This window comes from Lolium perenne, chromosome 4 (genome assembly GCF_019359855.2).
Source record: "Lolium perenne isolate Kyuss_39 chromosome 4, Kyuss_2.0, whole genome shotgun sequence".
NCBI lineage: Eukaryota > Viridiplantae > Streptophyta > Magnoliopsida > Poales > Poaceae > Lolium > Lolium perenne.
Window position 1 is genome coordinate 233628014 of NC_067247.2, and position 17418 is coordinate 233645431.

The 17418-nt window shown below is 43.3% G+C and overlaps 2 protein-coding genes and 1 pseudogene across 2 annotated transcripts; all 3 read left to right on the top strand.

The window, feature by feature from the left end:
* The first annotated feature begins 1864 nt into the window (after positions 1 to 1864).
* On the top strand, positions 1865 to 3671 carry LOC127326160 (F-box protein At5g07610-like; annotated as a pseudogene).
* A 2644-nt stretch (positions 3672 to 6315) lies between these two features.
* Positions 6316 to 7719, top strand: LOC127326125 (F-box protein At5g07610). Its single transcript, XM_051352985.2, has 2 exons — positions 6316 to 6446; positions 6535 to 7719. Exon 2 carries the CDS (start codon positions 6551 to 6553, stop codon positions 7655 to 7657), a length of 1107 nt encoding a protein of 368 aa, XP_051208945.1. The 5' UTR covers positions 6316 to 6446; positions 6535 to 6550; the 3' UTR covers positions 7658 to 7719.
* Positions 7720 to 13794: 6075 nt separating this feature from the next.
* On the top strand, positions 13795 to 17418 carry LOC127326113 (mitochondrial arginine transporter BAC1). The gene is made up of 8 exons (XM_051352973.2): positions 13795 to 14050; positions 15465 to 15554; positions 16135 to 16236; positions 16331 to 16435; positions 16531 to 16623; positions 16694 to 16894; positions 16969 to 17067; positions 17154 to 17418. The coding sequence occupies exons 1-8, from the start codon at positions 13955 to 13957 to the stop codon at positions 17286 to 17288; spliced, it is 921 nt and encodes a 306-aa protein (XP_051208933.1). The 5' UTR covers positions 13795 to 13954; the 3' UTR covers positions 17289 to 17418.

The following is a 17418-nucleotide window of genomic DNA, read 5'->3' on the forward strand; positions in this document are numbered from 1 at the left end:
ACGGAAGGGCGCGTTATTGTGTAAACCCCTACAACGGTCATCTCTCCCTTATAAACACCCACAACGGCCATCCCTTGTGTCAATAGGTTCTGCCTCTCTCTTCTTCGTTCACATACACTTGATCCATTGCCATGGCTTCCACGTCTCGGACGCGGACCGGAATGTGAAGGGGAAGGGGCGGCCGGGGTGGTGGATCATCATCATTGCCACTACCACCGTCAACACTGTCATTGATCATAGAGGAGTTCTTCATCATCGTCTATGAAGACCCTTTGGTCAAGAAGGTACGTACGCGTTCCCACATATATGATGCATGTGATTAATTATGGGCATGTTTTAAAAAAACCTTTAATTTCAAACGATCGACGCTCGGTCTCTTTGCAGGCACTCCCAAAAAAGTTTGCGGACTATCTTGACGGCCAGGAGCCAGCTAAGGTGTATCTGCGAGCAGCTGACTGTGGTGCTCGTCTCTGGACGGTGGAGGTCCTATTTGACGGTCAAGGCTGGATGTACCTCGACAAGGGCTGGGAGAATTTCGCCATCGCGCACGGTGTGGATTACGGTTGCTTCGTACACTTCAAATATGAAGGCGATGATGTGCTCACAATGAAGGTGTTTGACGGAACAATGTGCAGGAAGTACTACTACTCGAACGACGAAGATAGTGACGATGAAAGCGACGACGACGTGAAGCCATGCATCCATCCCCTTTAGATAAGGGGATTATGACCAAGAATATATATGTAGCTTCATATGCATCGATTTAGAGATCTAGCTATTTTCCTATATATTATGCATTTAAAAAATTATATCGCAATTTCCACCATGATTCGAGCACCACAGCCTCCAAACGATGCCGATATCGGCATGGTCAGAACGGCTATGCTCGCCGCCACTGCTAGGTCACCGTCGGGAAGCACCATGTTTAGCATAAGATTCACTTTAGATTAAGATGCAAAAATAGTCACCTGCCATTGGCTGAGGCGGCCCCACAGAGCGGCTCTATATGATATTCTCTAAATAAATAGACAACCCCAGCGGTCATTGGCTGCGGAGGCCCACAGAGCGGGAATATATGATTTTCTCTAAATAAATAGAAGACCCCACTGGTCATTGGCTGCGGCAGCCCCACAGAGCGGCAATATATGTCTTTTCCTGAAAAATAGACGACCCCACTGGTCATTGGCTGCGGCAGCCCCACCGAGCGGCAATATATGTCTTTTCCTGAAAAATAGACGACCCCACTGGTCATTGGCTGCGGCAGCCCCACAGACCGGTTATATATGTCTTTTCCTGAAAAATAGACGACCCCACTGGTCATTGACTGCGGCAGCCCTATAGAGCGGCCCCATTTGTCATTGGCAGCACCGCGTATACAATCAGGAAATAAAACGGCCCACGCGTCAGCGACAGATGGATGGCTACCCGTCAGCACGAGACGGTCAGAGAGGAACTGCCCTCTGTGCAGCCCCGCCCGTCAGATTAACGGTAACGGTAAGGCCTCTGACCTGACGGCAACCCTCCCGTCCGAGCGTCTACGAGGGGTTTCAAACTAAAGGGAGGAGAAAACTGAGAAAAAGTTAAGAGGCTGGGGAAAACTGAGCACAACTAACGAACCAGGGGCACGAAAATAGAAATCCCTTTTTAAAAACCAAGAGCACTAGTGGTCATATGTCAAACACACTTTTAGTATATAACATTCATAAATTTCTAAAGTTCTATAATACTGTTTTTGATTTAATAAAAGTTGTGCTACATCCCTGGCCCTGTTTTTTTTTTTTATTGGTATCCTGCATCATCTGCTTCTACAGCCCACAAGAAAAGCCCAAGACATTCTAAAAAAAAAAAAGCCCAAGATAGCAACACTTCTCACTCTCTACGCCCACTCCCCGTCCAACGCCCTTCTTCCAGTTCCACGCTCCGCCCCAACTCAGTAGACCTCGCCGGCGCACCCAAGACATAGCCGCCATCCACTCGCCGGCGAGTATGGGAGCACCTCGATCAAATGGATTATTTCGCCGTTAGTCTATTCTCATCTGGTACGTACACTACATTCGCAGCAGATCCCCTTTTCCTTCCTGCTTCGCTCACCGATGAATCTCAAATCCCTCATCCCCCGTCCCCGTATACAGATTGACTGTTTCTTATTTCCACGGTCATGGCGACCGACTCCGATGACATCAGTACACAGCCGAATCCAGCAGAGAAGCTCACCCGAGACTCCCTCGTCCAGATCATGTCCCGCGTGCCGTACAAGTCGCTGTGCCGCTTCAAGTGCGTGTGCAGGCGCTGGCGCAGCATCATCTCCCACCCCGACCACCGCAAGGCGCTGGCGCAGTACCATCTACAAGCCCTCGCCGGCTTCTTCTGCAGGACCCATGACCACAACTTTAGATTGGTTCACAATTTCGCCACTGTCTCAGTGGGAGGCAGGCCTATTATCAACCCTTCCCGCCCCTTCCTGCCTAACTGTGGGATGTTTAACATCGCGGACAGTTGCAATGGCCTCCTTCTCTGCCGCTGCTTCGCCACTACTGATTCGCTGGCATTTACTTACGTCGTGTGCAATCCTGCCACTGAGAAATGGGTCGTCTTGCCCGGCTGGTTCAAAAAGATACCAACAGCTCGCTTGGGGTTTGACCCTGCTGTCTCCTCACACTTCCATGTGTTTCAGTTTGTGGAGCACGGTGTTCCTAATTCGGATGGGCTTATGGATGCTCCTGATGTCCGTGGCGATGGACACGTCCAAGGGGTTGGGATCTACTCCTCCAAAACTGGGGTCTGGAGTCACAAGGACAACGGTTTGGAATTGGTACCTAGGATAGTTAGTGATTCTAAAAGTGTCTTCGTTAATGGTTTTCTGCATTTGCTTGCCATGGAGTTTTTGGTGCTGGCAGTGGATGTGGAGGGAACCACTTGGAGGGTGATTCCTCTGCCACACGATGACTATGAGGATGCTCTTTTCATAAATACTAATGCCGGATTCATTGATCTGTCACAGGGGTGTTTGTATTTTGCAAATAGTGATGACTAGAGGAATGTAAACTGTCAATCTGGGTTCTTGAAGACTACAGCAGTGAAGTATGGGTCCTGAAGCACAATGTTAGGTATTTGAATCTATTTGGAGTGAATGTCTATCTGGGACAATACTATCATATTGTCGCGATCTACCCAGAACGAAGCACAATTTTCCTAGTTTATGGGCACGGCAAAGTACTGATGTCTTATGAGATGGACAGCGGGAAAGTGCAGTTTATCCATGATCTTGGTCATGTTACCGATGGACCTTATATTCCATATGTTCCCTTGTACTCCGAGTCATTGGCAGATGGGTACTGATAATCTGGTTCACCTATCACAGTTCTTACTTCGTCAACCTTTCAGATGATATCAGAGTTATGAGCCTCTCACCAGGGCCTTGGCTGGATCCTTCTAGGCTTTCTATGCTGTGCACTTCTCGTTAGTTCTTGAGTGTACTCTGTAACATCAGTTTATGATGCTATCTATTTCAGTTAACTTTGTAACGCCAGCTGCTTGTCTTATGTAAACATACGTGTTTATGGTTGCTAGTAGCATATGGGTAGCAGCCTAACTTTGTGTAGTTATTGTTTTGTTGTACCATGATTCATGTTTGTAATGTTGAGATTATTGTGTTGGGCTGTTGGTTCCTCTTTCCAAGTATTTTATCCATGCTCTAGGTTTAAAACTTACTGTGCGTTGAAACTGTGTAATTCTATGTAGCGGAAATCATGGGAGGGAGTATATGTTATTATCCTCTTGTCAATGTGGAAATAGAACTAGTAAACCAAAGCTACTCTTTTTTATTAGGTGGTGAATTCCATTATCTAGTGAGATCTTGTATTTCATTTTACCTTTGACATACTAGTGAACAATTAAGAATGGGAGTTCATGTTCCTTTGCTCGTATTGAAATGATCAGTTCATGTCTTATACTAACCTTCTTTTATTCCATCAGTAAAATTTCCTGATTTACTACACGTCCTATCCAGTTCCAAAATTGGATCCTAAGTCTGAAACTATTTTTTGTCTATTTGAGCTAGTAACTTGCCCGGTTCACTTGCTGCTATATGTAGTTGCAATGTCTGATCTTACAGCCTTAGAACGTGGATTTTCACCCGAATGAAAGTGGATACCTCTGGGAAAGCCATTTGATACACAAAAGGTAGATACCATCTTTTTGAACGTATCTATAGTATATTCAGATATAGCTATTTATTGGGATATTACAGTAGAACTCTCTGAACTTCCAACCTCTGTGTCCCCTTTGGTGCCTCTGGTCCAATTATGGGTGTTAGATAACAGATTTAGAGGTTGTGGGTTCAAGTGCAACTATGGAATAAATTCTCAGCAAATAGCAGATGGTGGAGAAATTATATCAGGATTTGTTACTGTGAACCTATAATATGAGTGGTGCCCATAATTGAAGAATAGTTCTTGTTACTTTATGAACCGGGTGGATGGTAATTGGGGTAATCAACATTTAATAAAGTTGTGGGACGTCTATGACCACCTGTGAAAACTTTCGATAAATTTTAGAGGTCAGTTTCACAAATATCTTGATGCATGTTTGCCAGACAAGTGCTACCTATTTCAGTTAATCTGCATAATGCTGCAGCCCTGTTATGCTTTTATTATTATTATTGTTACAGTACTTGCTTCTAGCGCTTTTTTTTCCCTCCTATTCCGTTTGTTTCATTGGGAAGAAGGCACACGACAAGTTCCTTGCTAGTTTTCTGTACCATACGAGTGTTCCTTACACTGAATTTTAAAAAAAGTCTGTTTAAGACCCAATGACATTCATAATAAAATATGCTTAAGTGAGACTAGCTCACTTGGCTAAAGAAGTGGATGTACAACTAACTCAGCTACACATGTTCAGATTTGAGTACTTATTTTTTTTTAAAATTGTTCTAGTTGCTTCTCCTGCTGCATTTCTTTCAAAAAAAAAAAAAATTCACCAAATCCTTGAAATATACTACCTGGCAAAATTTTGGAAGCAGAGAGTTAGCATTTAAGAAACCTGATGCCTTAAAGTTTAGGTTGAGCATGATATTCAACATAGTACATGCCATTTTTTCGTGCATACTCTGGAACTGCTTTGTGAAAACTGATGATTGGGTAACCACTAACTAATATGGCAAATACAAACGTGAAACGACCTCCACCTGCACTATAAATACATTTCAATTGACATGTTTTCTTCTTCGCTCTTCTAGTTGGCAGTGTAGTGTTCGTTGAGGTATATTCCCTCCTTCCCGAATGTAAGGCATATAAATTGATTCAAGAGTTAAACCTTACAATGTTTAGCCAAATATATAAACAAAATATCAATCAATACAATATTGAATAAGTATATTATAGACTTATACACCATGTATTTAGGATGGGGAGTACTTGACAAAATTCCATAGGAAATGCATTCCATTTAGAAAACTTGTTCGATTTTAGCTTAGCTTGAGCATGCTATTTCCACATACAACATTATATGTAAAGGTAATTCATCGCATATGTAAACTTGTCACGTATGATCAATTTGACACACCAACATGTGGAACTGAATTATGAATAGAGTAACTTGTCACGCGAGAACATTTTCCTACAAATTGGCACATAGAAACGGACAAGGGAGCATTCTATGAAACGTGTGCTCGATAGAAGCAACAAGCAAGTGATCTTTTTTGTTGTAATTGTGAGATGCATTTTTAACTCAGACTTTCCCTTTCTAAACAATACCAAGGGCCTTTTCAATTCACATGATTCGGAAACGGAGGAATAGAAAAAATAGGGGGTTCAATTTCATGTCTATTTAAATCTTATGGGATTTTTTTATATATCAAATTATGATTTATTCCACCATAGGAAGAGCCGATGATTATTAAAAAGAGGTTCGAGTGGATGTTATATTCCAATGAAATGTAGCAAACTACTGCTTAGGAAAAAAACCATATGAGAATCCTAAGAACCAAGCAACACATTATGAAAGGAATTCTTACGATTTCCAATCCTTAGAAAGTTTTCCTTTGGTCATTTAACATCCACTTAAACCTGTTTGCAAGTTTTCTTTGTTTTTCCCCTCTTAAGTCAATTTTTTTTTGGTGCATATGAATTTCAATAGGACTATAATAGACATGGCATTATAATCTTATGTTTGCCCTGTTCCCCTTTTTTCGAATCAAAGAGGCCCTAAGCAGGAAATTTCCTTGTTTTTTTCTTTTTGAGAATAGGAATTTTCCTTGTGCAGGCGTCTCGTGTCATTGGGCCCACACGGCCACGCTAATCACATTTAGGCCTGCGTTTGCGACCCCCGTCCCATTCTCCACATCCCTCCCAAGAACTCAAGAAGCGCCGCCGCGTTCTCGTCAACCGTCACCGGCGCCGGCGCCGCCGCGTTCTCGTCAAACGTCGCCGGCGCCGCCGCCACCTAAGGTTCTTCTCTACTCTTTATCGCTGTTGCACGGCGCGCCCTTCCTCTCACTCCAGATCGGCCAATAACATCCCATCGCTGGATTTACAGACTGACCTTCCGCGCCATGGAGGAGAAGAGCCCCAAGAAGTTGCAGACCGACCCTCCTGCCAGCCTCACCGACGACCTTATCGTGGAGATCCTCTCCCGCCTCCCGGTCAGGCTCGTCCACCGCTGCAGGTGCGTCTCCAAGACCTGGCGCGACCTCATCTCCCACCCGGACCATCGCAAGAAGCTGCCCCAGACCCTCGCGGGCTTCTTCTACGGGAGCTACCACAGCGGCCACGTCCCCCGGATCTCTCGCCATTTCGCCGATGTCTCCGCCGCCGGCCCACATCTACCCGTCGACGCCTCCCTACCTTTCCTGCCCAAGTACAGCAACGTCGACCAGTTGGACACCTGCAATGGCCTCGTACTCTGCCGATGCTACAAGACACCTTCAGAGAACGAATTCGATTACATCGTCTGCAATCCCGTCACCCAGAGATGGTTAGAGCTGCCCCCTCACCCTACGCCCGATGAACCGGATTGCATCAGCATCGTCCGTTTGGCTTTCAACCCGGCGGTCTCGTCCCATTTCCATGTTTTCCAGTTTGAAGAGACAGATAAGGAAATGCACATCACAGGAGTGAACATCTACTCGTCACAAAGAGGAGCCTGGAATCATAGGGACAGCGTGTGGGATGCGCGTACTGTCCTGCCTTTCACAACTAGAAGCGTCTTTCTGAATGGCATGCTGCACTTGATCACCGCTGAGCCTGCGCTGGTAACGGTGGACACAGAGGGGAAGTCGTGGGGCACTATTCATATGCCACACAGTCTGTATTTCGGTTTCATTGGATTGTCGCGGGGTTTCTTGCATTATGTCACTATGACCCCAGATTCCAAGATATCAATCTTGTGTCTTGAGGATTATGACAGTAAAGAATGGGTCCTGAAGCTTACTGTCCGCACTGAAGAGCTGTTTGGAGGGACTGAACAGGCAGACAGCATGATTGCGATTCATCCATATGGTGATATTATTTTCCTTTCTTCAAGGGACACTGGTACACTGGCATCATATGATATACGGCGACAGGAATTTCGTCGTATTTGTAATCTTGAGGAAGGCTTTACAGGTCCATATCTGCCCTATGTTCCTCTGTTTACAAAGTCAGTAGTAGATGTGGACTAGTGTACCCTGCCTGAAACAACATTTGCATTGTTCTGCCCAATATATGTTTCCTTGTTCTCTAAGGGCTGTCTCTTCTGCAGAATGAAATATTCTCCATGTGTATAATCTGCATTCCTATATCTGCCTTAATTTAGTCCTCGTTTTGTGCGTCTACGAACTTTATTTAAGTTTTGTGCAACGTCCGGTAATCCTACAGCTTAGGCAGGCAACCTGGCAAACCTTCTTGACCATATTGTTGTTTCAAAGATTATCTTGTTCTAGTTTTCCTAGCTGTTATTGGCACCTATTAGTTCCATGGAGTTAAATGATCCTGTACCAAAGATACTACTTCCTGTAACACATTTTTGTTCTTTTCAAAAGAAAATGGTAGGTGCACTTTCTTTACTTTCAGAAGTAAATCATAAACAGAACAAAAATGTCAGTCTTGCTGAATCCACTTCTTTGTTTCAAGCAAGTCTAAGTTTTGGAAAATGAATAATAAGGTTGGTTCAGCTTTTGCTAGTTAGTATTAACACTAATCAATCCTCCCTCCCTTCATAAATAGATGTTGATTTAGATAGTTATGTGATCTCCAATATATATCTTCTAGACTTCTACTGTTACTTTTTCATACCTGTGTGTTAGTGAAAAATTGTGAATTTTGTCTTATGAAATTAATTTTCATGACAATCTGATACTATTTTCACATTGCCAAACTAGATATATTTTTCTCTGTTGATATTTGACTGCACACTTTCTAGGAAGTTACGAATGCAGAGAGTATATGCTTTCAAAGATGCGAATCATGAATCTTAGTGCGAGCGTTGGCTTGTTAGTCATGATATTTGGTGATTTTGATTATCCCAATATCACAATGTTTTGTGCCATTTGCAGTCGCGTAGTGTTCCCTGTGTGATAAGTCACAAGTGGGCCCTCCAAATACGCCTGTGATGTGGTAGAAAATCATTATGTTTCTGTGAAGTGTCATTTTCTTGATGTGAATCTGGGAAATTGGATTCATACTGGGTATTACATGTCCGTAAATTTTTTTCTATAAATTATCGACAAGAAAGTGGTTATAACAATTCGCTGAACCTATATATTCTATCTATTTTGTCTAGCGGTGCTTGCCCAGGTACCAGGTGCCAGGTGCCCACATGTAGGTACTTTTAACACCCTAGTGGCTACCCAAGACACTGAAATCACCATTCATGTTTGGGTACCATTGGCACTTGCTTGTTATCTTTTCCCGAGTTTTCTTTGTTCAAACTCTCATCTGTCAGATCTGAGATAATTTTCACCAACAATTTGTTTTTTTCTTTAATGTTGTTCCAAAAACTCGAGTTTCTTTTGGATTTCCTTCTTGATCAATGAATGTTATTACAACCTGTATATGGTTTTAATAATATGTTATATTGATGTTATTACAACCAGTATATTGGTTGTAATAACATCTTATATTAGACAGAGGGAGTATTATTTAAACATGGTCCCTTCGGTCCAAGCTAATTGGCGCAGCTACATACTATGTCCACTGATTGTACTCTCGAGACTAGAGTTGCCTCAGTTGATTTAAGCTGGAGGGAGTAGTATATTTCAGGAAAGCTGAGTTCCTGTCTGCTTTCTTTTCTAGCGAAATCAATAGTCAGTACTGTTGTACTAAATTAATTATCTCATTTCAAGATTGCTCTATGTGCTTAGCTTAAAGTTTTCTTTGGCAAGTTAAAGGTACAACCAAAGTTGACGATTCTTTTGTCAAGTCATATTTTTCCAAACCATCTTGTTGTTCCATATTGAACTTTTGGTGGCTGTCGTCTTAACCTGGAGAAATATATTTAAATTAATATGGGGTATCCTAGCAAGTACTCTCCATTCAGATTTACTTGGCATTCTGAATTTGGTCAATATCAAACTTTGTAAACTTTGATCAAATATTTACAAAAAATTATCAACATATATAATATAAAATTTATTGCCTTAGAACTGTCATGAAGTATATTTTCATGTTTTTTTTCGTAAATTCCACCGATCCATTAATAATCATCAAGTACAAAGATGCCTAAAAGTAATAAAAATTACAAATAGGTCGTTGGACCACCTAGGATAACTACAGACACTAGCACGAGCCGAAGGCGCGCCGCCGTCCTCGCCCCTCCATCATCGGAGGCAGGCAAAACTTGTCGTAGTAGAGCTTGTTGTAGTAGACAGACGGGAAGTCGTCGTGCTAAGGCCCCAAAGGACCAGTGGACCAGAGCAGCAACTATCGCCAATGATGACAACCGTAGATCGGAAGAGACTGACCTAAAACCACACAATTGAACACGAAAGACGATTAGATCACGGGGGATTTGCCGGACACACAACTCCACGCGTCCTCCGCCGGCGCTAGATGCACCACTAGAGCGAGGATAGGACGGGGAGGACCTTATTCTGACTTCAAGAAGTAGCCGCCGCCTCACCATCCCGAAGAAGACACCAAAAACAAACTAAACGAAGAACTGAATTCTGAAACCTTCCCGCCGGCGAGAGGCCGCGGTCCACCACACCTCCAAAACCCCAAGGTCACCGGAGGCGGAGCGGACCGGCAGCATCGCCGGCAAGAGGGACGAAAGGTTTTAGAGCCGCCTCAAAACGCCTTGCTGTTTCCGTACCGGTTTAGCTGGGCATTATAAATATTGATATTTTTTCTTATATTTTTGGTTAAGCTTTGTAAAATTTAACTTTGACTAAACCTAGAACGCGAAGTAATAAAAATGGATGGAGTAGTTGCACAAAGTCCACTCGGGCCTTCTGGTTGTACACACAATATGACACAACTAGACAAGTCCTTGGAGGCTCGGAGCCATCTATCCGTCACTGTTGCACAAAATTGACTCTCATGGTCTTCTGATCCTACACACAAGTCCTGAATAAGTTCAATGATTGAATTAACGGTGCGGCATTCGCGGATATAAAACTTGTTACTGGACAATAAATTTGTGTTAATAACCAAGATTAAATAGTTCTGCTGCTCTAGATGTACTCCCTCGGTGAAATAGGCTTTCGTCCCGCTTTACAAATAAAGCCACATACGACCAAACCGATACAAAGTAGAGAGAAAAACCTCTTATAAAACAGACCAAAAATATAAAAAAGAAAATACAGGGAGATGTACTCCCTCCGATACAATTTAACAGGTGCACACGAGTAATTTAAGATAAATCTTAACCATTAGTTTGGTTAATAAAATGTGAACTGTATGTCTATATAAGCTTCATTATATTTGTATTCAAAAAGATATTTAATGATATAATTTTTATGACATGTAATTCATATTTTCTTGATCAAAATAATGATCAAAGTAGCTTTTTAAACCACGCGCTCGCCTGTTAAACTGATTTGAGAAAATGTATTATCTCTCGGTCTAGTGCTTGGAATTAACAGCTTGGAATTACGGCTAATTACTGTCATAATTAGTCGAACGTACGTTACGTTTGTGTAATGAGACGAGAAAAGTCAAGTGCACACGTACTTAACACATACGCCACGGTGGGAAGGTTGGTTTCCCATCCATCAAAAGAACAATTGAAATGAAGGAGTAGATAGAAGAGAAAACACTCCATCGTGGACCATGAAGGAGTAGAATAAAGGAGTATGTTGGAGACTTTGGTGATTCCACATGGATTGTAAAGATGTCAGAGTACGTAGATCAAAGAGGGAGAGTGGCCGGGTTTGCTACCCACATGGGTGGCCACACAGGTCTGTTATATGGAGATTCAAACCGTATTAACTTATTTTAGCTTGCTTTTCTAGTAGAACACATATTTCTGATGTAAAAAAGTGGTTTTAAAATTTTGATATGAATTTTGTTTGGTCAAAGTCAACCTACCAACGTAAATTTTGATATGAACACATATTTCTTGTTTATTTTCTAGAACAAGTTTTACCACGACAATCTTTTCTACAACAAGTTTCAGTTGGTGCTAGTGTTTTTAGTCGTCACTCTAGGTTGCCCAATAATCTATTAATAATTTTATTACTTTCGAGGTTCTGTTAATCAAAAGGATGAATCAAGTATGTGCTTAAACAATCATAGATAAATGTTTCCGCATTACATTTTTTTAGTTAGCGCTCTTGTTAAAGAAGGCTAGTTGGGCCTGTGGAAATTGTAGAACCCTAATTCTTGTGTGTTGTATTCCATGATCCTTTGGGGGTATATATAGAGGTACAAGGGGGGAGATAGACTTGGAGAACAAGATGATCTAAACCTAGTCTAATCTCAACCGTACATGTATTCTAACATACCCCCTCAGTCGTAGCGGGAGTGAAGCGAACGCTTGCGACTGGAGAAGTCATGCGCTCCCGTCGCTTCTCCTCCTTGTCATCATCGGCGTCCCCGACGACGCGAACGCTGTTGACTGGAGTTCTTGAGTTGCTGTAGACGTATTCTTAATGTCGATGTCGAGGTAGACGAGCGTGATGTAGCCGTGGTCGAGGTATGGTCGATGTCGTAGTCGTCATATGTGGTGTAGCCGTATTCGCCGAAGGCGTAAATTTTTTTGCGCGTTTTTGGTCGTAGGGTTTTAGGTTGTGCGCGGCGGCGGCAGCGATTCTACGGCGGCGGGTTTTTGTCATAGCGCGGTGGCGGCAGTGGTTCTGCAGCGGCGGCGGGTTTTGTCGTAGCGTGGCGGCGGCAGCGGGTCTGCGGCGGCGGCGGGTTTTTGTCGTAGCGCGGCGGCGGCGGGGTTTTTGTGTCGTAGGCGGCGACGGCAGTGTTGATGAGGATGTCGGCGGTGACCATGTTGATGTAGTCCTTGGCGATGTAGAATTCGACGTAGTTCTTGATGTAGTCGTAAAGCTTGACGTAGTTGCTCGGATCGGTGTAGTTCGGCTCGGTGGAGTACAGATCTTGGTTGACGTCGTAGTTGCGAGGCTGCTTGATGTTGGTGTAGAAGTGTGCCGGCGCGCGTAGGGTCGATGATGTCGGCTCGGTGGAGATCGCATCCGAGCGGTGTCGGAGTTGATGAAGATCCCGCGCGTGGCCATTCACGCGTGGATTGCCGCTGATGCACATCCACGGACTCGCGGCCGTAGTAGCAGTAGATTCATGCAGATGGCGCCCGCGTGCGTGGCCTTGTCCCTGCAAAGAGCTTGTATGCATGCATGTGCATATGGCGTTCCTTGTCTCCTAGTGCATGGACCGTGGAGGTTGACGAGTCGCCGATCTGGGCAGCTGCCATCAGCGCGTGATCTGTTGAAGCCGTGGAGGTGTCGATCTGCTTGCTTGCCCGCGCGCGCTGTGGCCGGGGCCTGGACTGAGCGTGCGTGCCGGCTCGGTCGGCCGGGCAGTGGAGTGCCGGACGCCCGGCCTGCCCTGCGCCGCCACGAACCTTGTAGATCGATCGATGGCAGCTCTTTCACTGATTTGCACCGGACGGTAATTTCCTAGGGATTTATTTGGTGGCTACTTGAAGCTAATCTAGAGATTGGAAACTAAAATTTAGAAAATTGGATCTAATCTAGTCTAAAGAACCAATCTGATCAATGATCAAGACTGGGTGCCGCGCCCCCGAGGAGAGATCTCCCCGGGGGCGGCGCGATGCGGAAGTGATGGGAGAACCTAGGATCGGCGCCGTGAGGCTAACCGCTCTGATACCATGTGGAAATTGTAGAACCCTAATTCTTGTGTGTTGTATTCCATGATCCTTTGGAGGTATATATAGAGGTACAAGGGGGGAGATAGACTTGGAGAACAAGATGATCTAAACCTAGTCTAATCTCAACCGTACATGTATTCTAACAGGGCCTGGCGGAGTGGTTGAGTGTCTCCTATATTCATCCACATCTCATGTATTCATACACATCTTACGTTACTAGTCCATATTACTTCTCACTATTTACTAATCTTATTTTTACCTTCACAGTGAGTATTCTTATCCCACATGTCCCGTTTACACATTCCCATAGGCCATAACTAATGATTACGTAGTGTTATGATCTCAATGGATTTTGATTGCGTGTTCCTCAAAAGAAAATTGCATCTGGCGTATCTTGATTCTTTTTTTCATTGGGAAATGGGCTTAGACTAGAGTCCACGGTGGCCATGTTTGTCCTTTCCCACGTCACCTAACCTCCCGCCGGCCCAGATGGCCCAACCAGTTTCCCTGCTGTGCTCTCACCGGATCACCCAACCACTATAGGCTTTCCTTTCCTCCTTCCTGCAAACGCAGTACAGGGCGGCGCCGGCACCGGCGTGCGTGGCCGGGAATCTCAATTGGTCCCTGCCTTCTCACTTTTTTTCTTGGGCGGCGTACTATCGCCTGCACTTCTTCTTTTCGGATGGCTGGCTTAGGCGACGCCGCCAAGGAATACATCGCTGGATCCGTTGCCGGCGTAGCCCAGGTGGTCGTCGGCCACCCTTTCGACACTGTGAAGGTAATTCTGTTTCCTCCTTTCATCCGTTCAATTTTTCTTCCAAGCTAGCGATTGCCGTGCATCTTTCTTCGCCTGTTTCATCTGTTGTGCTTGCTTCATGCTTTGGTTGTCTTCTGTATGCTAGGCAATGCCTGCAGCGTTGCTGTTCGGTCAAATGCTTCCTTCGTTTCATCCTGTAGCTAGATAGCCACCAGTGTGTCAGCTCACCTTCTTCCGGAGTAAACGTGGGTGGAGTGTTTGGTTTGCAGGGGGCACTACTAATGATGAATGCACAGTTTCCATTGGCACAAAACATCCCACCAAACTAGAATGTTTTTGTTGCTCAATTTGTAGTGCTGCGAGTCTTACACAGAAAGAGAAGCACAGTGATCATTCCTCGATAACCCACACATAAAATATTCGCTAGAAAGGTTAATGCACCATATCAAGGCCTAGTGAAGCTCCTCAAATGGGGCCGGAATTCATATGGCTAAGAATTGAGATGAGAGGAGTACTGACAGCTAATTAGAGTATGATTGCTGCAGCTACTAGTTGCTACTATAAGATCACAAGTGCAATGTTACTGCTTGCTTGAGAATGCTTTGCTCTTTTCATCATTAACATGTCTGTCTGTCTGTCTGTCTGTTATGGAGCTTTCTGATTATGAAGTTTGATGAAATACCTGTTGATAATTTGGTTGATATTACCAGATATTGATTGTGTTTAGAATGCTGTCGTTCATAGCAGTTGTGTACAGCACCGAATTTAGCTGGGTGCATTTTCCATCTTTAGACACGACTAGGCAGGCATCACTGCATTGATTCAAGGGATGCCAAGCTGTATATCTTCTGTGAGTTAGGATTTTTTTTAATGTTTGCAGATGCACATGTGCTACCTAATTAAACGTTTCACCCATAAGTGATCTTATCCGTAGGATCTTATTACTTGTCTCGACTTAATTCTATGATTTTCTGTTTCACAGTGAACACTTTAGCGGTCCTGACAAGTTGTTTATTAAATCATTCTGTAGTGGACCTTTCTAATGCTGATGTTGGAGATTTTTGAGACATGCTAATCAATGTTAAATTTGTAATTTCCTGACAAGACAACACTCCGTACGCCTACAGAAGGCATTTTTGCCCTAAGATCCATATGTCAGGTGCTTTTGGCACTCTATGACTACACAAGGTCTGACTGCCCATTGTATGTGAGGCGATACTGGCACATACTTGGGCTAATTGAACTAGTGTTTTTGCTGTAATTAGGTTACAGCATGAAAGAACCTTTTTTTAGCCAGTGCATGAGAATTCGCATACTATTTTTCTTTTTCTGTGCATGTACTAGGTAAAACTCTGTAGTTTTGATGGAATATATGTTTACCATTTTCTGCATATTTTTGTACATGTACAATAAAGATAGCTTTGTTCACCAATAGGTCAAACTGCAAGCTCACAATACCACCGCTCACGGAAAGGTCTACAAGAATGCATTCCACTGCACTAGTAGGATACTGGTTGAGGAAGGAGTAAGCCCCTTCTTTCTTATTTCTCACTTTAGATTTAATAATGCTTTGTCTTGCTCAATTAATCGAGGTGTATAGCTTATGCACAAAGTACATCATGTTGCTTTAGTTCTGCATATACATCCCATCGTCTATTCCATAAATATTTTTCTTTTCTGGCAATTATAAGCTGCAATTCATGCTAGGAAAATTGCCTAGATAGCGCTGTGTGTTCATATGACTATATTTTTGTCAGTTGAAAGCATACTTTTATGGAGACTAATTTTGTATAGCACTCTTCATACATCTCTAGTTTGCGTCACTAAGAAAATTACAAACATAGCAACTACCTTATGATAGCATTTGCATTGCACCTTTCTACACATGGTATTAGTTAGATCAATTATTAACTGTTGTGCTGTCATCATTCATCTAGTTTAAAGGATCAGATTACCATTTTATCCACAGATAATGCTAACCACATTTTAGACTTTACAGTTATTAAACTGAAAACCAACATAGGTTAGTTTATCTAGATTTTAAAATGATATAATTTTATCAACATGATACTGGAAGTTCCTTGCATGATTATTTCCCATTACAGGTAAGAGGGTTGTATAGAGGCGCATCATCTTCATTTGTTGGTATAGCACTTGAAAGCTCCCTTTTCTTTGGCACATATGCACAGGCCAAACAATTACTACAGGTATTCCTTTTCTTCTTTGTTATAGCAGTAGGACGAAACATGCTTGTGTCAAGTCTTTATCTTAGTAATATGTATCTGTTTATTTTTATTTTAGGGAAAGTCTGAGGATTCTAAACCTCAGCTACATGTAATTATCCCTTCTGCTGCCTGTAGTGGAGCCCTGATCAGCTGCATCCTTGCTCCGACTGAGCTGACCAAGGTCAGTCCTGCCGTCAATCTCTCTTTCCAGTTAGTTAGCGAGTACATAGGAGACATGATTCAGGTGGCATTTAATGATGTAATAGACATCTCCAGTGCAGAATGCAAGTTCAAGGGAAGGAAGCAATGTATGCGACTCGATATTCCAGCCCTCTAGATTGTGCTGTGAAAACACTTCAAAGTGAAGGGGTGAGCTTAATTGCCTTCTGCAAGCTCTTCTATGCTGTTTCTAGTATAAGGAGATGTTGTTATGTTACAGGTTAGGGGTATATTTCGTGGTGGTTTAGCAACATTGTTCAGAGAGGCAATTGGCAATGCTTTCTTCTTCTGCACTTATGAGTACAGCCGATATTGGATGCATAACTATATAGATTCTCGACGATTTTCTGACAACAGTCACTTAGTTGCGGCAAAAGATGTCGGAATAGGAGTCATGAGTGGTGGGATTAGTGGAATGGCTGTAAGTATCTCAATTCCTTTTAAATTCCAATGCAAGACACATTTTCTTCAATTTGACCAATTTTCACTCCGCAGTTCTGGACAGCTACCCTGCCACTGGATGTTGCAAAAACTATTATTCAGACTGATCCTGACCCTCGGTCGAGCCGAAACCCCTTTCGGGTTTTAAACATGGTATGTGCCCTGCAATAGTTATTTCTGTTTTCGTTAGGTGTAGTGGCATGTGCCTGATCGTGGCAACCATGCTTGACCTGTTGCAGGTCTATAGGAGAGCTGGTCTGGCTGGCTGTTATGCTGGTCTAGGACCAACACTAGCAAGAGCATTCCCTGCGAATGCAGCAGCGATTGTTGCCTGGGAGTACAGTGCTAAGATTCTTGGTTTAAGGCGTGACTAGTACTGTCGTGTTGTACGAGAGATACAATGCGGGTTTGTACTTGTGGGCTTCGGGCAATATTTACTTTTGTTTTCCCACAAACTCAGGAAGTCAATGAGTTAATCAATTTTCCTGGATTAGTTGGTATTTA